This window comes from Haliotis rubra, unplaced genomic scaffold, assembly GCF_003918875.1.
Source record: "Haliotis rubra isolate DU_JTF1 unplaced genomic scaffold, ASM391887v1 Scf821, whole genome shotgun sequence".
Classification (NCBI taxonomy): Eukaryota; Metazoa; Mollusca; class Gastropoda; order Lepetellida; family Haliotidae; genus Haliotis; species Haliotis rubra.
The window spans coordinates 348,638-374,433 of record NW_025767548.1 but is presented as its reverse complement, the minus strand read 5'-3'; the positions used below and the strand labels follow the sequence as shown (position 1 = coordinate 374,433).

Genomic DNA, 25,796 nt, shown 5'->3' with positions numbered 1-25,796 from the left:
AAAATATCATCCCCTCCAAACATTTAGTCTTTCCAATCTAAAAGCGTTGATTTTCCATACTATTGGGGACTGGTAGTAAAAGCTCATTAGATTATACTCATTTTAACTTATACACACATATGTAAAATTGCATATATTTAAGTTATACACATGTAAGCAATCAGACCATGTAAACAAGGCTAGTACTTTTCCCAGATAGCATTCAGACGTTGGCAATGTTGGCAAAACCATTGCCAACGTTGGCCCAACGTCTGATTGCTATCTGGGTTGTAGGTTAAATGTACAGTATTTATGTACCACATGTAATGATGTGCATTGATCAGCAGACGAGTTATGGATTGAACAGATGTGATGTAAAGAGATGCAATAGTGTTCTCACAGTTATCATATAAATCCAATAAAGATGATTGAGGCAGAACCATGGACAAATGATGAGCTTGTCACCATATTGATATTATAAATTTTTTATGCTTTTTTTTGTTTTCTACAATTTACAAGAGCAACTCTGAATTGTGTTTGGTATTACTGAAGATAACGAAACTAGCATGCACTTTATTATAATTAGTTATGTAGGATTAAATCTAGAATGTGATGAAACATACAAACTGGACAATGACATGCCACTGTGCACAGTATTTTATGAGGTTGTGTATGGGCAGTAAATAAATAAAATGTGTTTGTTGTTTAATCTATCATATGGTAAGGAGTCTTGACTTGAAAATGGTTTACATGAATAATGGAATGTATTTTTGTGGTAGTAAACAGTTCCAAACCCATTGTTATTTTGATAAAGTACATCTGAAACTCAGTATGTTTTGCTAGAGACACTAGTCACCCTATGATAATCGCATGCAGCTTCATTATATTAACTATTCATGTGTCATACCTTGAATAACATCACATTGTTGATGCATATCATGATGTGTAATGTTACAGCTCTGTACAACATATTCGCATCTCACATTCCACCAGTCTGTAGTTCAGGCCCTTTATTTCAGTAGTTGCTTAGATTGTATATCAGATTTATTGACACTTACATGGTGTCATTATTTTTACATTGTTGATTCTGTACTCCTTATATTTATTCTACCTTTTTAAATTTACTTTTACCAGTTGTAACAACCCAGCACAAACAATGTGATGAGAGAGGATAGGGCATCATTTCACAGTGACTCATAAACCACATGACCTGTATGGTATACGTCAGTTGATGCCCCCTGCTCGATTGATATGGACCTTTTTGCTTTTAGCCCACCTTTGAGGGCAGCAATGAACTTTTTATATCAATATCCAGCTTGAGGCTGTTCAGGGCATGAAAGTAGTTGATGTTGATGATAGAGGAAACTGTTAAATGTCTTTGCACATAATGGTGTCAGTCAGTGTATCTGTCAGTTGAAGCCAGTCAGTAGGACTACTGTAGCAAGAAATAAGTCTCCAGAGAAACCGTCCATATGTATTAATTTATTTCTAACTGATGAATAGTATTTATTCTTTTTTTGATTATGTACTCCTACTTTGTTGAGAAATTCTGTGATCTATAATAAATGTTACATAAATCATGTCTTCTCTTCTTTGTAGAATATCCTTTAAGCTTGACTGTGCACATAGATGATATATTTCAAGTCTTTTGAAAAGAACACGGGTGTCTTCACAGTACACAGTTTATTCATCATCAGAGATTGCATTATGTCCATATTTTGGCATATGTACACAGTATTCCTTGTGAAACATCATGCAAAGACCCACTACCATCAAGTGTTGGAAGACCCTCTACTGTGCTGTTTAATTGCTTTAAACTTTTCAACAAACAGATTTATTGATATAAGTTATGATTTGTCAAACATATTTACATTGAATTAAGTGAACATGATGACATGGATCAAAGGATAGTTAAAGCAGTATCTTCTGGCAATGTGGCAGTTTAAATATACCTAAACATGGATATTAACTCCATTATGTCCAGATATCCCCATTTTTTGGCATATTTGACACAAGTAGTGTCACACACACAAACACCACTAAGTTATACTGTTTCAGTGAACAGTACACTTGCACCTCCACTTAGTTGGGTTGAGTCTTTCTTCCTCTTCCATCTTACAGAACACACAGACGAGAAGCCTATCATGTCTCAACACTGACACCCTCTGCTTCCCCTTCTTCATCCAACAAACCAAAGGATTTGTACACCTTGTGCTGGCGAGAATTGCGGAGCTTTTTCAGATCTTCTGCATACTGCTGTTCTCGCACCAGCTGTTTGCGTTGTTCGTCCAGTTCGGCCTTGTGTTGGTGCAGCGCCCGGGTTGTCTGTATCAATCCCAGCAGTTTTCGCCTCAACTGCCTGTTCTCCGTCTTGATCTGGTTTGTGTGTTCTGTCAGACATTGGGTAGCCTCCTAGGGAAATGAACAAGAAGTAATTAGCCGGAGTAGGACAACAGCAAGCTTCAACTGACTCAGTGGCATTACATAAATACTGAAAAGTTGACACAAATAATATGCACTGCAAGTATGGACAAAACAACTATTCCTGTTTGAGTGATTAAAACTGCATGCAAATTAAAACTGACATTTCTACACTGATAAGAAATACAGTCACAAGATCAAAAGAGTCAGACCATCCATTGTCTTAACTCAATCACCAAGTCATGTCTTTTAACCAAGGAAACCAGTCCACAGGCCTCAAGTAGGATGGACTCCCAACTCACAGATGAATAACCCACAGTAAATCCATTGACAGGTTCTGTAATCTTTTTCCATTCAAGCTGAGTGAGTGAGTTAGTTGGGTTAACGTTACTGTTCAATGAAGCATGAAACACAAATTACTCACTCACACAGCTTAGTCTATCTTTGCATTGGGGGACCTCATGCAGAGCATTTTTAATCTCAAAAAGGGATCATAAATATTCTGAAGATTTTACAGATCCTAAATGCAGTTAAATAATAATAATAATAATAAATGGATATTTCTTATGCGCCATAGTCCATCCAGAGCATGCTCAAAGCGCTACATATAAAAAGAGTCACTAGAGTTCAAGAGGAAGATATGACAATTCGTCAAAATGACCATGAGAATATTTCGCAGTTATAGGTTGTAGACTTTTTAGAAGAGGAAGGTTTTGAGTCCCGATTTGAATGCTTCTAAGGATGAAGCATTTTTTATGGGAGTAGGAAGACTGTTCCAAATTTGACTGACCTATGGCCAAAGTGTTTGAGACGAACTTGGGGAACTGAGAGAAGATGTTGATTCTGTGAGCGGAGAGAACGGGCAGGCATATATGTTGACAACATCTCAGAGAGGTTTGGAGGAGCTAGGCCGTGTTTGCAGCGGAAAACAGGAGTGCAGATCTTGAAATGAATTCTGGCTTCAACCGGCAGCCAATGCAGACTCTGGAGGATTGGGGTTATGTGAGTCCATTTGGATGTTTTAGTGACAACTCTGGCGGCAGCATTTTGAAGTTTTTGAAGTCTGAAGAGAAGATCATTGGAGATTCCAAACAGTAGGCTATTGCAATAGTCAATCCTGGAGAGAACAAGTGACTGAGTGAGAACTTTAGCAGCATCTGTGGTTACAAGATGGCGGATGTTACCAATAGAGTGGAGATGGAAGTAGCCTACTCTACAGAGATGGTTCACATGTTGCTCCATGGTGAGACAAGGATCAAGATAAACACCTAGGTTTTTTACACTGGATGAAAGTGGGATATCTGAGTTGGCTACTGTGATGTCCGTAGAGTTTATCCTTTTCAGACGTTGCGATGTGCCAATCAACATAGCCTCAGTCTTATCATCATTGAGCTTCAGCTCATTTGTCATCATCCATGAACTAATTGCCTTCGTGCACTGACTCACTCTTGATCTGGCTATTTGTACATCCTCTGGTTTGAAGGAATCCATCAATTGGAGGTCGTCTGCAAATGCGTGGTGATTCACATCAAAGTTATCAATGACCTTCTCCAAAGGGTTTGTGTATAACACAAAGAGAAGCGGCCCAAGGACTGAGCCCTGGGGTACACCACACTCTAGGATCGTTGACTCAGACATGCTTTCAGAGACAAGAAATAAAAAGTGATACAATATCAGAACAGCTACCAAGTACCATTGTCCCATTTATTAACAAGTACTGCCAGCATTCAGAAAGTTGCAATACAGTTCATACCACTAGATTAAATTGCATTTCCTTACATTTTATTAGGGGTTTACATGAAGTTTTTAAGTATATTGTTAGCACATTTTGATTCATACCTGAAATAGTTAAGAACATTCTATCCTATATTAACATGAGTGTAATTTATAATATATAATGCCCTATGGTCACTCCCCAGCCCAAACATTCTAACCTACACATCACATCAGTGTATTGTAACAATGGTCTGACCTTGTTAGCTTTTTTCTCAAGGGTTGATATCCGAGTTTCAGAGTCCAGTTGGAAGTCCCGTTTCTCTGTGAGGAAATTTGACTTAAGTTGCTGGATTGTCTCGGAATGCTTGGCACGCATCTGCATCACTTCCTTCTCCAGGTTGCGGATCTTGGTAAGCTGCTCTGTCTGGAGGTCCTGTGTACACCAACAGAAACAACATGGTCACTTAAACTGAAATTTCAATAGTTTCTGTGCAGAGTATAAGAACTCTATATTATTAACAACAACAACCTGTCTTAAAAGAACACTTTTACTACCTTTAAAGTAAGGGAAATGTTGTTTTGAATTTAGTTATCTCTGAAGTGTACATTGACAGAAACAATGTTTCATGTGTCAACATCTAGTCACAATAAAACTTTACATTATGAACAGCACAAGATGCACATGCACACAGAAGCCAAAGGATATTTCAATGAACAGTCAAAGTGGCACACCAGGCCATCCACTATAACATTTCAGTCACAGAGTTTGTGTATATATGCTGACCTTGTACTCCTGAAGGTCACTCAGCTCCTGCTTTGTCTTCATTAGCATATGCTGCTTCTCCAGACGCACAGTCTCCAGGGCTGGGCAATAGAACATACAGTGGATATCAACAACAGGAGACACAACAATATCAACAACAGGAGAAATAGTTGATATCAACAACAGGGGACAGTGGATATCAACAACAGGAAACAGGAGACAGTGGAAAGCAACAGGAGGCAGTGGATATCAACAACATGAGACACAGCAGATATCAACAACAGGAAACAGTGGATATCAACAACAGGACACAGTGGATATCAACAACAGGAGACAGTGGATATCAACAACAGGAGACAGTGGATATCAACAACAGGAGGCAGTGGATATCAACAACAGGAGACACAGTGGATATCAACAACAGGGGACAGTGGATATCAACAACAGGAGACACAGTGGATATCAACAACAGGAGACAGTGGATATCAACAACAGGAGGCAGTGGATATCAACAACAGGAGACAGTGGATATCAACAATAGGAGACACAGCAGATATCAACAACAGGAGACTGTGGATATCAACAACAGGAGACACAGTGGATATCAACAGGAGACAGTGGATATCAACAACAGGAAGCAGTGGATATCAACAACAGGAGACAGTGGATATCAACAACTGAAGACACAGTGGATATCAACAACAGGAGACTGTGGATATCAACAACTGAAGACACAGGATATCAACAATAGGAGGCAGTGGATATCAACAACAGGAGACAGTGGATATCAACAACAGGAGACAGTGGATATCAACAACAGGAGACACAGTGGATATCAACAACAGGAGACAGTGGATATCAACAACAGGAGGCAATGGATATCAACAACAGGAGACAGTGGATATCAACAACAGGAGACATAGTGGATATCAACAACAGGAGACATAGTGGATATCAACAACAGGAGGCAGTGGATATCAACAACAGGAGACACAGTGGATATCAACAGGAGACAGTGGATATCAACAACAGGAAGCAGTGGATATCAACAACAGGAGACAGTGGATATCAACAACTGAAGACACAGTGGATATCAACAACAGGAGACTGTGGATATCAACAACAGGAGACAGTGGATATCAACAGGAGGCAGTGGATATCAACAACAGGAGACAGTGGATATCAACAACAGGGAGACAGTGGATATCAACAACAGGAGGCAGTGGATATCAACAACAGGAGACACAGTGGATATCAACAACAGGAGACAGTGGATATCAACAACAGGAGGCAGTGGATATCAACAACAGGAGACAGTGGATATCAACAACAGGAGGCAATGGATATCAACAACAGGAGACAGTTGATATCAACAACAGGGGACTCAAAGTGATATCAACATCAGAAGACTCACAGTTCATATGAACAACACTGAAGACACACAACATATCAACAGAGGATGCAGTGGATATCAACACAGGAGACACTGTAGATATCAACATCTGAATCTCTCAGTGGATATCAATAACAGCAGACACAGAGTTGATATTATATTCATATTTATCAAAAATATATTCCATTTAGAAACACAAACAAATAATCTGCCCAATCACAGAAATACATGGAATACATGGGTGCTTGCTGCGTTTGCTTAGGGAGCTACATGACAAAGACATGCGACCCAAAATCCATCCCTGAGTGATAAAAACATCTATTGTAGAAAAAACATCCAAATGAAAGGACAACCATGTCACATGGATATTTTACTATGATTTGTTTACGAAGACATACTCAGGAGCCTTGAAGACTCGACTTCAATGGCAATGTAATTGATGTCTGAACTGTCATCTTCTTTGAGAGGCATTTTAGAAGTTGTATAGATGAAGGAAAACCAAGTTCAATGGATAGTCACTTGCTTGATAACGGTGTTAGTACCTACACCGAAATTTCGCACTTATTGCAATAAAGAAGTTGACGACCCATAGAACTTGGTGCACTTGCTTGATAACTGTGTTAGTACCTACACCAGAATGTCACACTCATTGCAATAAAGAAATTGACTATCCATAGAACTTGGTTTTCCTTGATTTGTCATCTACACACTAAGATTCCTACAATCCAGAGGATACAAAGTCTAAACGATCAACATGAATTTATAGCAGTATCGCATCTACAATTAGCAACTAACTGCTCACCTTTCTTTTTCTCTTCGAACTCCTCCTCCATGAGCTGTTTCTGCATCTGAATGTTGCGTATCTCCTGCTTGTTGTGGTCGCTCAGTGTGATGATTGCAGTCTGACGCTTGCTGGTCTTCTTCTCCATGTAACTCATGTACTCATGCTGGAATATGTAACACACATAAATAATATAAAATAATACAGACCATCAAAATCTATAAATAGGTTTAATATATATTGCTGAAGCTTCAATTCGTTCCAGATACCGACGTTCTTGAATGGCAAGAAAACGAAGAAAGCAAAATGGAAGATAAATGCACATCCCAAATATAAGCTTGGCCGTGAGTGAGTCACAACTAGAATACTGGAATGGTCCATATAGAAACTACAAGACTACACATATATAACAGTCTGTGTCAGTACTTACACTCTCCACTCGCACTTTGTGAGCCTCCTGTTGCAACCAGTCATTCTCTTGTCGTCTGAGCGTGTGAGTTAAGTAATTATAAAATATCTCATTAACACTTCAAGACTTGATGCTCACAATGCAAGGCTTGAACAGTTATACTCAAGAATCTTATCTTGTTTGCAGGATATACTTAGTTTGTAATACTCTACCTATAGCAAAGTAAGCGATCCCATGTCATATTGATTGGAGTTTCCAGATATTGTCATCTTATGAATATGTAATACATTAAGCAGTATCAGCTACAGATCAGGTTTAGCAAATCGGACAAGATAAGGTAAATTTGGGCACAGATAGCATTGCCACAACCGATAATTTTTTTCCTAATGAAAATAACAGCTTCTGTAATTTGTAGGTTATTCGAAACAAGTCATATGGGTTTTATGTCATTTTGAACATTATTTCTCTTTAACAGGAAGAAGAAAGTCCAACATGATGCACTACCTCTTTGGTGGGACCCATGAGCATGGATAATAAGCTGAGTGAGCAAGAATCATAATCTAATCAAATCTGGGATTAGAAGATATTCATTTTGTTGCAGATCATAACAATTGTGAAAATTACAAAGAAACTTTCATGGTAATCCACAGCAGCTTATTTTCTATGACACTCACTGACTGACATGCAAAATATCCCAATTGCCTTTTATCATGATAAACAAAATTTGATATCAAGAAAACATCCTCATGCTTTTCTCTCATTCAAATTCACTGGGTAATTAGTGTGGAAACATGGGAAAATGTGTTCCACATCTCATTTGTTACCGACTGACAATTACATGTAGGCCTATACTGCATGAGTAGGATTAGGGATGGTGAGAAACAGGCTGCACCACAATAATGGCTGCTCCATTTTCAAGGATACAAATCTTCAACCTTTTTCTTGGCATTATCAAGTTCTTCTGTGACCTTCTCTAACCTAGAAATAAACATTAAAAAAACTATTTTTCTAGATCATGATGCATAATGTTGACAGCCTCAATGTTTATTAACAAACACAATTACATGTCATATTGATAATCAGCCAGTCATGCCAACCTCACCGTAATAATGACTCTACAGCAGGGGTTCACATCTCCTGTTCATTTTCTATGAAACTAACTGACTGTCATTAAAATTGTCATCAAAGATGTTTTAAAAGTTGGAAATGAAAGAAAAAAATTCAAGCAAATCTACTGCTTCAAGGAAAATTACAGTCGCTGAAAATTCATACATACGTAAGTCTATGAATTCATTATAAACGAGAGGACCTGCATAATGTCTACATTTAGGGTAGCCTTATAAATACACTCTCTACCTTACATGGTTAGTACAGAATCGTGTAGACATTTTAAGGCTTTAGATATTAAAACTTACTCTTGCTGCAATAATATTTCTTTCTCAGTTGGTTCTGGCGTTTTTGGTCTCTCGTGTTCATTGGATGCATCATCTTTTCCCTTTCCACCTTTCTTTCCTTTTTTACCCTTTTTACCCTTCTTCTTCGGCGGCATCTTTGAACAGTCAAAGAACGATCTCGTATAGACGTTGCTCGGCAACGAATAATAGCTTTGTTTGAATTGGTAGTTTCGTATGTAAGTAGCCAATCAGTTATACTTCAGATAAATATTTGTGCATTTCTAGTTTACAATAATAATAACTACTATTTAAAATTTCATGTCAGTAGTAGAATCGAAAATCGATAAAGTGATAAGTATTGAATACGCAACCTTACAGCAGAGCTGATTCAAAATGGCGGCCCCCACGGATAACGTGTCGGATGATGTCAGTGACGACGAACTGAATCTATTCTCATCGAATTTTGATCCCTTACGAGCTCTGTATTCGACTAATGACCCTGTTCAGTTCCCAGACGTTCGAGTTTTTAACAATGTTGCAGAATACGAAAGCAAAGTACAAGGAAAAGGGCGAGCTCGCCAAGATAATCAAGTGTCAATGTCCCTAAATCCACCGAGCCAGACAGCAAGTGGACCTAAAGCTCCCCCACAGAAACCGTCTGCTCCAGGCAGACAGGGCCCCAGACAGGTTCTACAGATGCCCGACGCCAGTATGCATAGTGCTAGACGTAGGATGCTGAGGAATGTGTTGACACGAATGGATCAAAGTAAGCTTCTCCAAACATTTGAAAAGTGGTAGACAGCGCAGCTCTTTGGTTTTCAAGAAAATAATCAAGAACCCTTTTTTTAATTATTATTGTTTTACATTTTGTAAGAAAGACCCCCTTCTCTGAAGACAAGTGACCGAAAAATTTTGATTTTAATAAAATGTCATCCCCTATACATTAAAGACTTTAAAGGGAAACAACTGTCAAACTCACTGTCTTCTTTGAGAGGCATTTTAGAAGTTGTATAGATGAAGGAAAACCAAGTTTATGGATAGTCAACTTCTTTATTGCTATGAGTGCGACGTTTACACCATGATCACTTGCTTGATAACAGTGTTAGTACCTACACCAAAACGTCGCACTCATAGCAATAAAGAAGTTGACTATCCATAAACTTGGTTTTCCTTCAAATTCACTGTCATCTAGCTGGCGCCATTTGTATTGTCCCTCATCAGTAGAGGATGTAATGTGTACGCAAGAGGGTTACACGTACAAGTGACTACCTGAGAGGGGGTCACTCATTTGCGTGAGTGCCTGACAATGGACAGGGAAATTCTGCATGTCACACAAAAACATGTCTAAAAGTTTTATTTATGAAAATATTGAAACAAAATTTGGTACAGTCATTGATACTTGGTCATGTTAATGAATGACATGAATGAAAACATGAAATAACAATAGTCATATTTTGACCGAAATGTGAAAAAACTTATGCAAAATTTGATGATTTTTAACAGTAATTTTCACATATGTAACATGTTATATTTGGGATTACACTTTCTCAGTTAAGTACTGATTCTAGTACTTTTGTTGGGTTGTGTCCCATCCAGGATTCGAACCCACACCCGCAGAGTCAGGCACCTAATCGTCAGCACACTAAGTCAGCCACCACCTTATGGAGCCCAACAAAAGTACTAGAATCTGTAGTTAACTGAGAAAGTGTAATCCCACATGTAACATACGTTACATTTGAGTACTTTCTAAATGGCATTGTGTATTCAAAGTTTCACCTATGTTCATATTTTTCAGAAACTTAAATGTAGTATTTTCTGAATGGCCATCCCTGAATGAAACAAAAGACCTCTCTTAAGCAATGGCATTGAGTTGTAATGATGCATGAGCAGTCTACCACTGAGATGTGTGTACATGTTTCAGGCTTCATCAGTGGGCCACTGAGTATCTTGCGGCGCTGTGTTCAGGAGAAGCTGCAGACATACATATGGACTCGCAGCGCATGTAGTGTTCGAGGGATTCTCAGAGGATATGTTATAGCCTTCGACAAACACTTTAATTTGGTAAGGGGGAACTTTCTGTCAGCTCTGTTAGTCTAGTGACCATTGTCATGCCATATGGCAAGTGAGTAAGTTGGGTTTGATGCTGATATGAACAGTATCCCAGTAATAGCATGGTGTGTGGAAGGGATGTATGAAGTGATGCAGGTCAACATTGTAACATGTAACAATTAAAACCTTGGTACTGACACACGTAGAAACATAATCTTGGTGAAGTGGGATTTGAACCCATACGTATTTGGAGTTCTGAAGGGATATAACTCTTGAAATGATCAGTGAATTACCTTTGAATTCTTCTCTCTGTTACTGAATCTGTCACTTTCATTATTATTCCTAACCAGTAAACATCATTCTTTCGTCTTAACTGGGAACTGTTGAAAAGAGGGTGTAAATAGTCTGCAAACATTTCAACATGCTCCACAGACCTAAGAAAACAATGTGAGTCATAAATGACCAGTCTCTGTCAGACTCATGAGAAAGACAGGTGTTATCTGCATAAAATCAGGCACAAACAATGACAACAGCAATTAACATGTGATTAATGGTATGCGAGCTGCCTAAGGCACCAGGTTAGTGATCCAGCAAGCTTGAGGTGCCGGGATCGAGGCCACCTGTGACCGGGTGTAAACTTTGTGTGCAGACTCTTTCAGTGTTGTCACAACCCCTAGTGTACAGTACACAACCCTGTGCACTTAAAAGAACCCATGAATCCGTTGGTAAATTACCAGATGGTCGCCACATGAATACATGCAAACACCTAGTTGCGGGTACAGCAATATGCAGTAAACACACAGCTGTGAATGGGTACCTCGTAAGGATGGGAAGCGGTAACAATTTTGTGCATCTAGTGGCTGCAAGAGTTGTATGATCCCAAGGGAGTTGAGATTGATATGTGCCGTTGAGATTGACATCCAATAATTGAGGGGAAAAAACAGCACCTTGAGCATGTACTAGTTGTGTGGATATGTGCGCTATATAAATATCCTATAATAATAATATGAATGAGGCTGTCTGTAAATTATAGTCATGACTTGTGTACCTGTTTTGATTTATCTTTAAAGTGGGAAATGACTTTTGGCCCCTCATCTTGAGTCTGGATTTACTGTTACTTCAGGCCTCTGGGTCTCTGTTGTCAGTCTGATCCATATGTCGAAGATGAATAGAGTACAATCAAGGTATATCTTATCATGTATTTCTTATTGTGTGCAGGCAATGATTGATGTTGATGAAGTCTACAGAATTCCAAGTGTTTGCAGGAAGAAAATGAAAAAAGTAAGATAGTTTGTTTAAAGTTTGAAATGTGGTTGTCATTGTATTGAAAGTTTCCATACCTTGATTAAGGACAACACAGAGTGATACAGACAGGAGGGTCAATACATTGTAGATTTCAGAATGGGGTCTTTAAGATTTCAATTAGTGTGACATGTTTTCCTCCATGTTTGTCATACTTCTTTCTAACAATACAATTCAAGTTTCAAATCTTGCTAGCTACAAATTTTCATGGCTTGATTGTGGTGCTAACAGTGATTATTGAGTAATATCCCTAATATGTCCTTCCAAATGACGAATCAGATTCTACCTTTCAAATCACTTGAAATGGTGCTGTCCAGTCAAGACAATTTCAGCATTACTCAAAAACTTTGTTGCAATGGAACTGGTCTTATATTAAATTATTTATAATTTCATCACTTAAGATATAGGAAACAGCACCCATTATGACTGACATGGAATATTGAGCTTAAGAAGTTTCTCACAGATATGTGATTAATATTATTTTATTGTCAGTTAATTCCCTTGCATAGGAAAGATGCATTAACAAAGACAGATTTAGCTTATTGATTTCATCTTCCTTATTCTTTCAATGTGATGATTCAGTACAGACTACTTTCATTGGGAAAGTAATCAGCAAACTGGGTTGCACATGTTTGTAGCCTAATATTACATATCCTTGTTTCTGACAGAGTAAAGATGTAAAAAAAGATCCTCTGGCTGAGGAAGAATCTGCAGATGTAGAGATGGAAGAAGCTGATGCAAGAGCAACACGTTGCAGTGATGATCAACGCAGACATTCAAAACCGGAGAGACTTTCCTTCACACAAACGTCCCATCACTCTACCTCAACAACTCGTTCACACCAAGCCTCCAGTAAGGTGTCGCATAGTGAAAAACCTCTGCCATGTGAAGCAGCATGGCTTGGACTGAGACCAGACGATGTTCAGTGGCGACATGTGAATCAGTTGTTCATAAGGGGAGATAATGTGGTGTGTGTCAATCTTGTTGGTACTTGAATGAGAGAACTCAAATAAAAACTGTTGTATTTGGTTTACATTTGTTTTCGATGTAAACAGATCTAGGAAATGATGAAGCTGCTCTAAAATCTGCCAGTATCAGAAATCCCAAATTTATACATTAGTTTCTGTATTTTTGGTGGGTACCTGTTGTCAGTGGCTGACTTATTCCATAGGAAGATCAAAGAGAGTATATCCAGAATTGTTTCAAAACGTGATTTGTAATTACAGAATACATTGTGATCGTGTGTGATCAAACCTTATCAGCCAGTGAGTGAAAGGGTAGGGGCAGGTGCTATCCTGAGCAGGTAGTTCTCCCTTGACGGTGTCATGCCAAAATATGTTGAAATATTTTTCAAGGGTACTTGTTACACTGCCTGTCTGCTCTCAGGAAAAGGATATACAACAAGGACTTGTTTGACTTCAAGTCTTTATGGGGGCGGTGGGGTAGTCTAGTTGTTGAAGCATTGGCTCGTCACGCCGAAGACCCGGGTTTGAATCCCCACATGGGTACAATGAGTGAAGCCCATTTCTGGTGTCCCCCGCCGTGATATTGCTGGAATATTGCTGAAAGTCAGTCAGTCAGTCAAGTCTTTATGCTGTGTCATGAGTGAGGTATTCATGTTTAATTGCAATAAGGTATCTCAAGAGGCTGGCACTCTAAAACCAAAACAAGTCCAGACTGTCACAAGCAGCAACTACATGCATGCGTACATCGCTCCTACACCTCGCTCCTACACCTGAAAACAATTTTGTCACAACTCCACATTCTATTACTTTCATAAAGCAATCAACTTGGAGCATGCATTTCTTGTCATCTGAAGGTCAATCAGATCAGAAGCAAAGAAGACAATACAGTTTCCTATAAAGTGTAGAGTGTAGGCAGTGACACTATCATTCATTTATTTACTCACATTCAAACTCTATTACATTACAACAGTGCCCATCAAACACGTGATTAGATTTATCCTTTTATGGCAAATGGCTTTGCATGAAAATGATCATATTAATAATCTCAGGGTGACGTGAATCCAGAACTTAAATTAAGTGATGGCGGACTAACACTGCCATCTTTCCTATGGTGAGAGGGGCGGTGGGGTAGCGTAATGGTTAAAGCGTTCGCTTGTCACGCCGAGGACCCGGGTTCAATTCCCCACATTTGTTCAAAATGTGAAGCCCATTTCTGGTGTCCCCGGCCGTGATTTAGCTGGAATATTTCTAAAAGCGGCGTAAAACTAAACTCACTCACTCGCTCCTATGGTGGGAAGTGTGAGAAGCTGATTTGAAGCAGTAAAACACTGTCGTACATATCATCATATGTGTTATGGGTAAGATTTGGTGTAGTTCAAATAGTATGTCTCCATGAATGTGCCGTCATTTTGATAGTTCACATGGAAGTTCTCGATGACGGCGTCTGCAGCGGCCTGAACGTTGGGGAACTTGTGGCCACTTAGACGAGCTGAAACAAACATTGGCTACAGTGAACGTGTGGATGTTTTGTATCTCTGGTATCAGCAAACGAGCGTGTGTCAGCAAATGCGCATGCATTCAACAAAACAGCGAATGAAAACATACGCAACGACCAATACACGTACTCTGACACATACATTGCAATTCAAGACGACCACCCTGACCCACAAAGACATGCAGACCCTGTGAAGTAGTTGTAATGACAGTATCATGAGCCAGGTCATGTCTACCAAGATCAGACTGATAGTTATCTCCCTTGATTGTATGCTACATCTCTCGGTGAATAATATATAGAGGATATTATATTCGTGCCCATGTCATAGATGATACTATGTTTACGACACGAGTGCCTAAATGTTGGTATTTCGATATACCATTCTTTAGGCACGAGTGTCGTAAACATAGTATGATATGGGTTCGAATATAATATTCTGTTTATTACTGAAGTCGTCAAACTGAGCAAAATAAACCCAAATCTAATTTCAAACAGGCTGGCTACCCGCCGTCGCCGCATACAGAACGCAACGTCACAGAAGAAACGTGACGTCATAGCATTGTTCATGATGTCACGCCACCATGACAAAGTGATGTTTTGCCCCAGGGCATCGTATGAAAAATATGAACCCCGATATGTTCGCCCTCGTAGGTAATAAAAAGAGTTATCGCCTGTGAAGGTCTTCAGCAAACAATTATGCTTGTCGAAAGAGGTGAATTACTGGATTGGTTGGTCAGACTCTCTGACGTGGATGACACACGTCATCGTATCCCAACTGCGTAGATCGATGCTCATTATGTTGATCACTTAATTGTCTGGTCCAGACTCGATTATTTACAGACCGCAGCCATATAGTTGGAATATTGCTAAGTGCGGTGTAAAACAACAGACAAACAATAACTAAATGACGGATGATCATGATGTCAATCACTGGATTGTATGGTCTATACTTGATTTACAGACCGCCGTTTTATAACTGATGTACATACATCGTTTTATCAGGACATGCATGCTCCTCCAACGTACTCGCTGTATGAACCTGGCGGCGACATCTGTTGCATACATACAGTATTTTACAGACAGACTATTCGTTATTTAAGAAATACAGCTCTACCCCCATGTATAGTGTAATAAAGTAAGAGGACGTTTGCATCGTAACGTTGGTTACCAAGGGGAAGTTTGATAACGAGGGGGCTGGTTCTCGGCTCCTTTTGCGCGCGCTAACTAGCGTATATTGCGATATGGGAGACGGGGTCCAGCTTAGGGGCAGACGAGAATGGCCAAGTGACGTCAAACAAAAACGTGTACCGTATTTCCTCTAATAAGCGCCTATGCGCTTATCTTTTCAACGGATTTTCATACCCATCGCTTATTAGAGAAAATACGGTACTTTATTACCTGATGAAGTGCTGTCGGCGACTTTGATCTTTTAGGGAAACAGCTTAGAATACACAATAGTTTAATAATAATAATAACAATACGCTCGCTCGCTGTGTCGCCACCTACAGTGTACAACAACGTGCAGACATACCTTCGTTGATGAAGAAGGATGAAAAGTAGTGTGAGATAAGGACGCCATTGCTGGTATGGTCCAGCGCCTGCTTGGGGTTCCAGTCAAAATTGATGACCTCGGGATGCCACTGAGTGCCATAGAACGGGTACTTGAAGGCTGAAGCAAAGATAGTTTCTAGTTGATAATCATATGAGATGTAGTAAGGATATACACACAAAACAATGGCCATGCTGGATGTGATGAAATAAGAGAGTGAGTGTGGTATAACGGCGTTTTTGTCATGGCTCCAACAATATCACTTCGAGGAAACCAGAAACGGGCTTAACACATTTTATCATCCAAAACTGTGTTCCACAGGAGATGTTGCTTGTAGTCTATTGTGTGAGATCAAGTTTTGACAGTAGATTGTGTACAATGCCCTGACATCATCGTTTACATGACCCACAATGCGTCAAAAACCTGATGACGTCACAATGCTATGACTTCGCTGCACTGCAAGTCTAATAAGGTAAGATAAACTTTATTGTCCCGCAAGGGAAATTTGTCTTGCATTCAAACAGCCAATGCAAAGCATATAACAACAAATATGTATAGTGTATATATGTATAGTTGTATACACAATGATAAGCTAATCACAATATAATGATGAATCATAATCAAAGTACAAAATACATTGTATAATAATCACTTGTGCCACGTCATTGATTGCACTATTACAATTTTGGAGGAAGACTTGGAAGTTTTATGCTGTATGGGACAAATGATTTTGAAGTTCTATTAGTTTTGTGATACATGATTTTTAAAAGTGTGATGAATGGCCAGAGCTTTCTTTTTAACTTTTGACTCATACTGAAAAGGTATAGGTTCGAAATTGAAGTCACTCATTTTGCTGGATATTAGGGTTGGGTATTAGCCGTTTCGGCACAATTGACATTTTTAAAGTCCAGACTTAAAACCTGTTCTCAGTTTATTACTTATAATCTCGGCTGTAAATACTCTCGTGTAAAATATCTGTACATGGCGCTTTGAGCATGCCCCAGGATGTGGAATAGGCGCACTATAAATATGCATTTATTATTATTTTATTATGCCTGATACCCAGCGTTCACACGCACTTGCACCTGAAACCAAGGTGCTCACTACCCTAATATTTTGCTCTAGCTTTTTTCTCCACGTTTACACATGGTTGGAAAAATACCAATGAAGGCCCGGGTTAGAATATTGAACTTCAATAACCCATGCTTGTCGTAAGAGGCCAGTAACGGGATCGGGTGGTCAGGCTCGCTGACTTGGTTGACACATGTAATCGGTTCCCAACTGCGCAGATCGATGCTCATGCTGTTGATCACTTGATTGTCTGGTCCAGACTCGATTATTTATAGCCAAGATACATAGCGTTCACTAACATGAACGCTTATGTTAGTGAACGCTATGCATCTTAGTTAGATTATTTACAGACCGCCGCCATATAGCTGGACTATTGCTGAGTGCGGCGTAAATCTAAACTCACTCACTCATTCAGTTGGTTCGTAAACTACTTCCATCATTTGCTAGACTATGCAAAGGGAGATAACTCGTGCCTCGCATTTCTCTATCTCTCGCACGAAAGAGTCTCGATCTAAGCTTGGATCGGATCGTAAGATCGGGACCGGCTACAATCGGCCTAAAATCGGTTAGTGGAACGGGTGTAACTTTTAGCTAAGACGATTGTAAAATTGGCGTAACTTGCTAAGATTGATCTTAGATAAGATCGGTTAGTGGAACGGCACCCTGCTCATTTGTGACGTCGTTCGAACTTTACGTCACAATATGATTTTAATGACGTCATCACAGCTGACGACGTAACAATACAATGGTGTGAGCGATGTTTGTATGTATCAATACGTAGCGAATTTCCGGGAATCGAATACCATTAATTTTGATCACGTTTTTCAACCAATCAGATTAAAGAACACAGTGACTTTTGGTTTACAATTTGCATTGACAACTAATGAAAGAGTGATAAATGGATGATAAATAGAATCTCGCCCTCGTGTCTTCTGATATCAAATGTCAACACTCGTTGATAAAAGTACAAATTTGTAACTTTATCAACTCGTGTTGATATAATTGATATCAGTAGACACTTGGGTGAGAATCTCTAAGTACCCATGTGGGGAATCGAACCCGGGCATTCGGCGTGACAAGCGAACGCATTAACCTCTTAGCTACATCACCGCCCCCGGAAACGTGTTGCGACACCGAAACATAGTGTGACAAACCCTTTCAGGGAAAATATTTGAATATATACTACTCCACTTTTGATAGGGATTGTTTTCATTTTCCTTGATACAGTGTCATGTGGTGGCATGTCTAATTCTCCATATCAAGTTGAGTATTATATACGTGCTGACTGAAAAAAATTTCTGTCTCAAATACATATCCCAGCCCACATGTAAATTTAAAACCAGGACACTGTTTTAACAGAGGCATTCGTCATCACTCGCCCATTTCCGTAACCTAGAAAGGGGTTGGCTTTTCCCGAAATAACACGTTCCAGAAGTCCAAAACTGTCGCATCTTTGAGAAAAGAAAATTCATGCATACTATCAGATCTCGGATTGTGTTCTTTATTCGAATACGTCTCACTTACGTTTGAATCCCTCAACCACACCGATTTCTGATTTCCAACAAAAATGTGTGCCAATCTCATATTGTCTCCCCTGTCTACAACAGGCTTCGGTTCTCGTTACCTTCAATAGTGGACACAAACACCTTCCCCTTCCGCCCTCTGTTTGTGGAGATGGGTCTATAGAAAGAAGTGAGCGACTTGGTCTGGTTGAAGGTCTGGGAACAAAATATGCACAGTGTATGAACATGGGGCGGCTGAAGTGGGGAATGTTTTCATGTGCGTGAGTGACTAAGTATGGTCTAATTTAGCAACATCCCGGCAGGGGACACCAGAAATGGGTTTCATACACTGTACCCATGTATTGAATCGAACCCGGGGCTTGGGTTGACGAACGAATGCTTTATAACGACTAGGCTACCAGAACGCCCTTGCCCTGTTAAAAAGCAGAACAACTGTAATACATATAGCACATATGGACATGACATTTCATCAGATGCTGTTATTTATAAGACAGAACGTATTTAATACATGCAGAAAATAAACATGGCTAAATAAAGGGGTGTCATTACTGAAAAGGGAAGAACGCCTGTTGAATTGTACGTTGATACACAGGCAAACTGTAGCGCAAAAAGGGCTGCGCAACACAGAGAAAAATGACCAGTCTCGCTTATAGGAGGACAGGTCATTTTCTCTTTGTTGCGCAGCCCTATTTCCGCTACATGCAGTTTGCCTGTGGCGATGGCTGTCTTTCACACATTGTGGTTGATATACTGCTATGACAGACAGACAGGCAGACAGAAGTTTATTCGTAATATCAGCCTCATGGCCTATAATACAGTCGCAAACTTTGGTAGTTTCGCTTAACAGTGGTAATAATTTGTATTGGGATCTTACTTTAAAAACATAATGTAAAAATAGTGCTGTGCAGTATATAACTTGGGGCTTTGTGGATTGCAAAATTGACGGCAGAGTGAGTGGGCCTTTGTAGACATTTTTTGTAATTGTTTGAAGTAACTATCTCTGTACCGCTGATATTTGTCACATCGGAAGAATACATGATTCGCAGTTTCTGTTTCTGCGGCATCACAGAATGAACACAAGTAGTTCGTACGTAGGGCATCCTCATTAAGTCTGTGCATTCCGCTATGCTAATCAAGGATATATTGTTATATTAAAGATATTGATCTGATTTCTGAAAAGGTGCACTGTAAAAGCCCATACAGGTCGGCTGGTCGACCTAAATACACTATCAGATTGCCAGGTGAAGCGCGGATTGGTTGGGAAAGGAATGTTTGAACCCGTATTAATTAATGTAAATGTGTTACATGTGTCAAGATGCCTCCATTCTCACCTCCAGCAAAAGACCGTAGTGGTGGAAGTTTGGGGTGACGTTCTCTGTGGTCAGTATGTGAAGAGTCTTCTGTGACAGTCGACCCAGCAGTCTGCTAGACTTGGCATCTGGGGGACAGCAGTGACCAGAGCATGTCTTACACGGTATACGCGTTAATCCTAACATCACAGCATTGACCAGAGCATGTCTTACACAGTACACGTGTTAATCTTAACATTACAGCATTGACCAGAGCATCTCTTCCATATAACACGTTAATCTTAATATCACAATATGGACCAGAGCATGTCTTACACGGTACACGTGTTAATCTTAACATTACAGCATTGACCAGAGCATGCCTTACACGGTACACGTGTTAATCATAACATCACAGCATTGACCAGAGCGTGCCTTACACAGTATACGCTTTAATCTTAACATTACAGCATTGACCAGCGCATGTCTTAAACATTACAGCATTGACCAGAGCATCTACGCGTTAATCTTAACATTACAACATTGACCAGAGCATGCCTTACACAGTACGCGTTAATCTTAACATTACAGCATTGACCAGAGCATGCCTTACACGGTATACGCGTTAATCTTAACATTACAACATTGACCAGAGCATGCCTTACACAGTACACGCTTAACTCGCGTTAATCTTAACATTACAGCATTGACCAGAGCATGTCTTACACGGTATACGCGTTAATCTTAACATCACAGCATTGACCAGAGCATGCCGTACACAGTATACGCGTTAATCTTAACATTACAACATTGACCAGAGCATGTCTTACGGGGTATTCGCGTTAATCTTAACATTACAGCATTGACCAGAGCATGTCTTACAGGGTATACGCGTTAATCTTAACATTACAACATTGACCAGAGCATGCCTTACACAGTATACGCGTTAATCTTAACATTACAACATTGACCAGAGCATGCCTTACACGGTATACGCGTTAATCTTAACATTACAAGCATTATACGCGTTAATCTTAACATTACAGCATTGACCAGAGCATGCCTTACACGGTATACGCGTTAATCTTAACATTACAGCATTGACCAGAGCATGCCTTACACGGTATACGCGTTAATCTTAACATTACAGCATTGACCAGAGCATGTCTTACACGGTATACGCGTTAATCTTAACATTACAACATTGACCAGAGCATGTCTTACACGGTATACGCGTTAATCTTAACATTACAGCATTGACCAGAGCATGTCTTACAGGGTATACGCGTTAATCTTAACATTACAACATTGACCAGAGCATGCCTTACACGGTATACGCGTTAATCTTAACATTACAACATTGACCAGAGCATGCCTTACACAGTATACGCGTTAATCTTAACATTACAACATTGACCAGAGCATGCCTTACACAGTACACGCGTTAATCTTAACATTACAGCATTGACCAGAGCATGTCTTACACGGTATACGCGTTAATCTTAACATCACAGCATTGACCAGAGCATGTCTTACACAGTATACGCGTTAATCTTAATATCACAGCATTGATCTGAACGTGTCTAACACACGATCCCTTTTTCAATCAAGGAACCGTACATCGCTTACAATTATGTGAGTGAGTATGGTTTTTTGTCACTTGAAGCAATATTTCAGCAAAATCAAGACAGGGGAAACCAGAAATGGGCTTCACACATTGTACCCATGTGGGAGAACCGAAACGGAATTTCGGCGTGACGGGCAAACGCGTCAACCACTAGCCTATGGCGTTTAAGAATGTCTGTCGAATGCGAAGTTGGACAATAGATATTAACGTAGACGTTAAGACGTTGCAATAGCAGTGCAATCAGCAATCAAATTAGCCTTGGTTGTCTCACCTGGGGTAAGGTCGAGAGGGAGGCTTATGTTCTCAGCGTCGGTAGGCTGGAGGAGGTTATGTCTGGCTGTCAGGTTGGTCAGCAGTTGGAAGCCCTGACAGGTGCCCCACAGGGGGAAGTGATCCCCGGCGTCGTTAGCCTGGCGGAGACACAATGAAATAACCCATTTTTTTGCCATGAGGAGATATACACCTGCCTTGTATAAAGACACGTTGTGTTGAGTGTGTGTGTGTGTGTGTGCGCGCGCGTGCGTGCGTGCGTGCGTGCGTGCGTGTCAAATGTTATGTACTTGGACATGTTTTTTCTGTGTGTCACCTGCCTGCAGCGTCCAAGGACATCGTGTATGATATGGCAACATACAACGCAAGCTACATATTGCTCGTACCTTCACCGCCATGTCGTAGAGGATTCTGGCCGCTTTGGCGTAGTCGCTGCTCACGATGCCGACACTACCACCGGGGAACAGCACTCTGTGGGACACATAACTGTGTAAATCATCACAAGACATAGGTATTTTACAGAACATGAAACAATAACAAACGCATGCTTACCCATTGATCTGTGAGAACAACTTGACGTAGTAAGTGACTTGCTCCCTCACTCTGCAATAGATGAGATTATACAGTCAATCACACCGTCCTGACGGAATGTGGGATCAAAGCGTTGAAGATGAAAGTTCGCATTTTCTCCGATACCAATAGATCCAATATATTGAAATCACAACCATTACTACGGTCATATAATCACATTGTAGTGGTCTCTACTTTCGTTCGACCCGTGAAGGTCCGGGTTAGAATATTGGCCTTCAGTAACCCATGCTTGTCGTAAGAGGCGACTAACGGGATCGGGTGGTCAGGCTCGCTGACTTGGTTGACACATGTCCTCGGTTCCCAATTGCGCAGATCGATGCTCATGCTGTTGATCACTGGATTGTCTGGTCCAGACTCGATTATTTACAGACCGCCAACATATGGCTGGAAAATTGCCGAGTGCGGAGTAAAACTCAACTCACTCACTCACTCTACTTTCGTTCTGATACCAGGCCCCGCCTACTGAAGCATAACATGATAGATCTCACCTGATTGACACTACCCTGGACCCGCCTACCTAAAATATTAGATAACCAATCTCACCTGACTGGCACTACACTGGCCCCGCCTACCTAAAGTATTAGATATCTGATCTCACCTGACTGGCACTACACTGGCCCCGCCTACCTAAAGTATTAGATATCTGATCTCACCTGACTGGCACTACCTTGGACCCGCCTACCTAAAATATTAGATATCTGATCTCACCTGACTGGCACTACCCTGACCCCGCCTACCTAAAGTATTAGATATCTGATCTCACCTGACTGGCACTACACTGGCCCCGCCTACCTAAAATATTAGATAACTGATCTCACCTGACTGGCACTACCCTGGCCCTGCCTACCTAAAATATTAGATAACTGATCTCACCTGACTGGCATCTCACCTGACTGGCACTACACTGCTCTACCCTACCTGAAGTATTATATAACTGATCTCACCTGACTGGCACTACCCTGGCCCCGCCTACCTAAAGTATTAGATATCTGATCTCACCTGACTGGCACTACACTGACCCTGCCTACCTAAAGTATTAGATATCTGATCTCACCTGACTGGCACTACCCTGGACCCGCCTACCTAAAATATTAGATATCTGATCTCACCTGACTGGCACTACCCTGGACCCGCCTATCTAGAGTATTAGATATCTGATCTCACCTGACTGGCACTACCCTGGACCCGCCTACCTAAAATATTAGATATCTGATCTCACCTGACTGGCACAACCCTGACCCCGCCTACCTAAAGTATTAGATATCTGATCTCACCTGACTGGCACTACACTGGACCCGCCTACCTAAAGTATTATATAACTGATCTCACCTGACTGGCACTACCCTGGCCCTGCCTACCTGAAGTATTAGATATCTGATCTCACCTGACTGGCACTACCCTTGCCCCAGCCTGCTCCAAGTACTTGACATAGTTAGCCGGGATGTAGGTGTCGCCATGTGTCTTGCTGTCTGTGGCTTGGGCGAGGACACCTGTTAGGGGAAATAACTTGTTTACATGAGAATCAAGGAATCATTCATAGTGTATGATTTTTATCCTGATTCCGGTCTCGTTTATCTCCGCATCTCACTTACACTTTGTCTCCTGAACACTTTCCTCGTGTTACTATGAATAAAGTATATATATTGTCGTGCACGTCCTTAGAAAACTCATGACATCCAGGTATATAGAAAACAACGTTTCATTGTCCAGAGTCGTGTACATAGGAATACACTGGTCCTGTTTCACATAATAGAATCAGGTTATAGTTATTGATTGGTAGACACATTGCATATCCTTGAAAGTTGAATAGTGTCCCGGCCGACGGTGACCCAACAAGGTCGTTGTATCCCATCGTCTCGGCACACGTCACAGAAACTGACTTACCTACTTACATACTGACTTACCTATCACTGGTCTGTAAAACCTCACTCACTCACTCATTCACCTGACAACAACATATGTACAGATCGTGTGTGAGGTGGGCCGCTGTTATTCCATTCACGAAGAGACCTTACTTCGTTCTGTTAAACAGGTCCCCGTTTCCCAGAGCGAGTGCAGAGTCGCTCTCACACTGTTAATGTTGGAGAAGGTTCAGCCGTTCAGTGATAGACCCTTTCTGACGTACTGACTTACCTATCACTGGTCTGTTGTTGTAGGTGACGTGCCGTGCTGTTACCGCCGTCACCAACACGCATAGCTGCACCAACACGCACACCGCCATATCGTCCACGACGAGGAAGAAAGTATTTAGATTTATACAAACAGCAGCTTGTGGTGGGTGTATATATAGTAACCCGCTCATTTAACGGGATCAGCATGTGCGAACCTGAATTCAATTATAATTGAGTGTTGTTTGTTTGTTGCTTATGCCACACTCGCTGATATACAAGCTACATGATGGCGGGATGTAAATAATCGAGTCTAGCCCAAAATATCCTGTGATTGACACGAGGAGCATCGATCTACCAATTGGATACGATTACATCATCAACCAAGTCGGCGAGTCTGGCTTCCCAATCTCAATAGTAGTCTCTCGCAATAACCACAGTCACATCGTAAGACAAGCAAGGCTGGTTGAAGACCTAACCCGGATTATACGGGTGGATGTGAGGTCACTTAAATATTTAACTTAAATATTTACTGTGCTCTTTTAAATTAGCATGTCGGATTTAACTGATTCGAAGGTGAACCTTAGCATGCTGATAGTCACAAGTTTTGTAGTCGTAACGACAATACTGATTGTCCTGTCACAAGATACGTCCGTCCACGATGGAGACGTTCCGATCAGTACCAGGTGTGACCATCTTGTGTTGTAATCACTGCTCCACACCTCCTTGTCACAGATTGAATACGTCTCCGGATTCTTGCCTGATTATCTTCCATATATTCCTCCTGCAACGCGTTGGGCAGTAGTGGAAGTAGCTGTGGACGTTGAAATTCGAGCTGATCCCAGACGCAGATGCTAGAGATATCGGCTTCAGACCCAGCGACTGCTGAATAATGAGGGACGGCTACAGTGACACGTATGGGGTAGCGTTGTCAGTAATGTTTTTCTGCGTTCCCCATATTCCGCCGGCACTTTCATTCCAACGTGAAATAATTTCTTTGAGTGGCATTTTAGTAGTACTGACAAATTTTATGGATAACAAGTTCTGAACGCCATGAATATTGTTTTACGGTACTTGTACTGAAACCCAGTTGCCAGGACT

General features: G+C 40.7%; 3 protein-coding genes across 4 annotated transcripts; 1 reads left to right on the top strand and 2 right to left on the bottom strand.

Annotated features, from left to right (window-relative positions):
• Positions 1 to 1,645: 1,645 nt before the first annotated feature.
• Positions 1,646 to 9,054, bottom strand: LOC124262113 (basal body-orientation factor 1-like). The gene is made up of 7 exons (XM_046696561.1): positions 8,878 to 9,054; positions 8,387 to 8,440; positions 7,484 to 7,538; positions 7,075 to 7,219; positions 4,901 to 4,980; positions 4,373 to 4,549; positions 1,646 to 2,391 (listed from the first exon to the last, which is right to left on the bottom strand). Exons 1-7 carry the CDS (start codon positions 9,009 to 9,011, stop codon positions 2,122 to 2,124), a joined length of 915 nt encoding a protein of 304 aa, XP_046552517.1. The 5' UTR covers positions 9,012 to 9,054; the 3' UTR covers positions 1,646 to 2,121.
• A 191-nt stretch (positions 9,055 to 9,245) lies between these two features.
• Positions 9,246 to 13,238, top strand: LOC124262115 (U7 snRNA-associated Sm-like protein LSm11). The gene is made up of 4 exons (XM_046696565.1): positions 9,246 to 9,622; positions 10,778 to 10,917; positions 12,124 to 12,186; positions 12,876 to 13,238. Exons 1-4 carry the CDS (start codon positions 9,250 to 9,252, stop codon positions 13,200 to 13,202), a joined length of 903 nt encoding a protein of 300 aa, XP_046552521.1. The 5' UTR covers positions 9,246 to 9,249; the 3' UTR covers positions 13,203 to 13,238.
• An 829-nt stretch (positions 13,239 to 14,067) lies between these two features.
• LOC124262114 (gamma-glutamyl hydrolase A-like) lies at positions 14,068 to 24,843 on the bottom strand. 2 transcript variants are annotated; one of them, XM_046696563.1, is made up of 10 exons: positions 24,721 to 24,843; positions 23,972 to 24,077; positions 22,549 to 22,599; positions 22,317 to 22,467; positions 21,998 to 22,136; positions 20,142 to 20,248; positions 18,912 to 19,005; positions 16,199 to 16,336; positions 14,457 to 14,661; positions 14,068 to 14,276 (listed from the first exon to the last, which is right to left on the bottom strand). In XM_046696563.1, exons 1-9 carry the CDS (start codon positions 24,806 to 24,808, stop codon positions 14,525 to 14,527), a joined length of 1,011 nt encoding a protein of 336 aa, XP_046552519.1. In that variant the 5' UTR covers positions 24,809 to 24,843; the 3' UTR covers positions 14,068 to 14,276; positions 14,457 to 14,524. The 2 variants fall into 2 exon arrangements, with proteins under 2 accessions (XP_046552519.1, XP_046552520.1); XM_046696564.1 differs by having other exon boundaries at positions 22,383 to 22,467.
• Between the last annotated feature and the right edge of the window lie 953 nt (positions 24,844 to 25,796).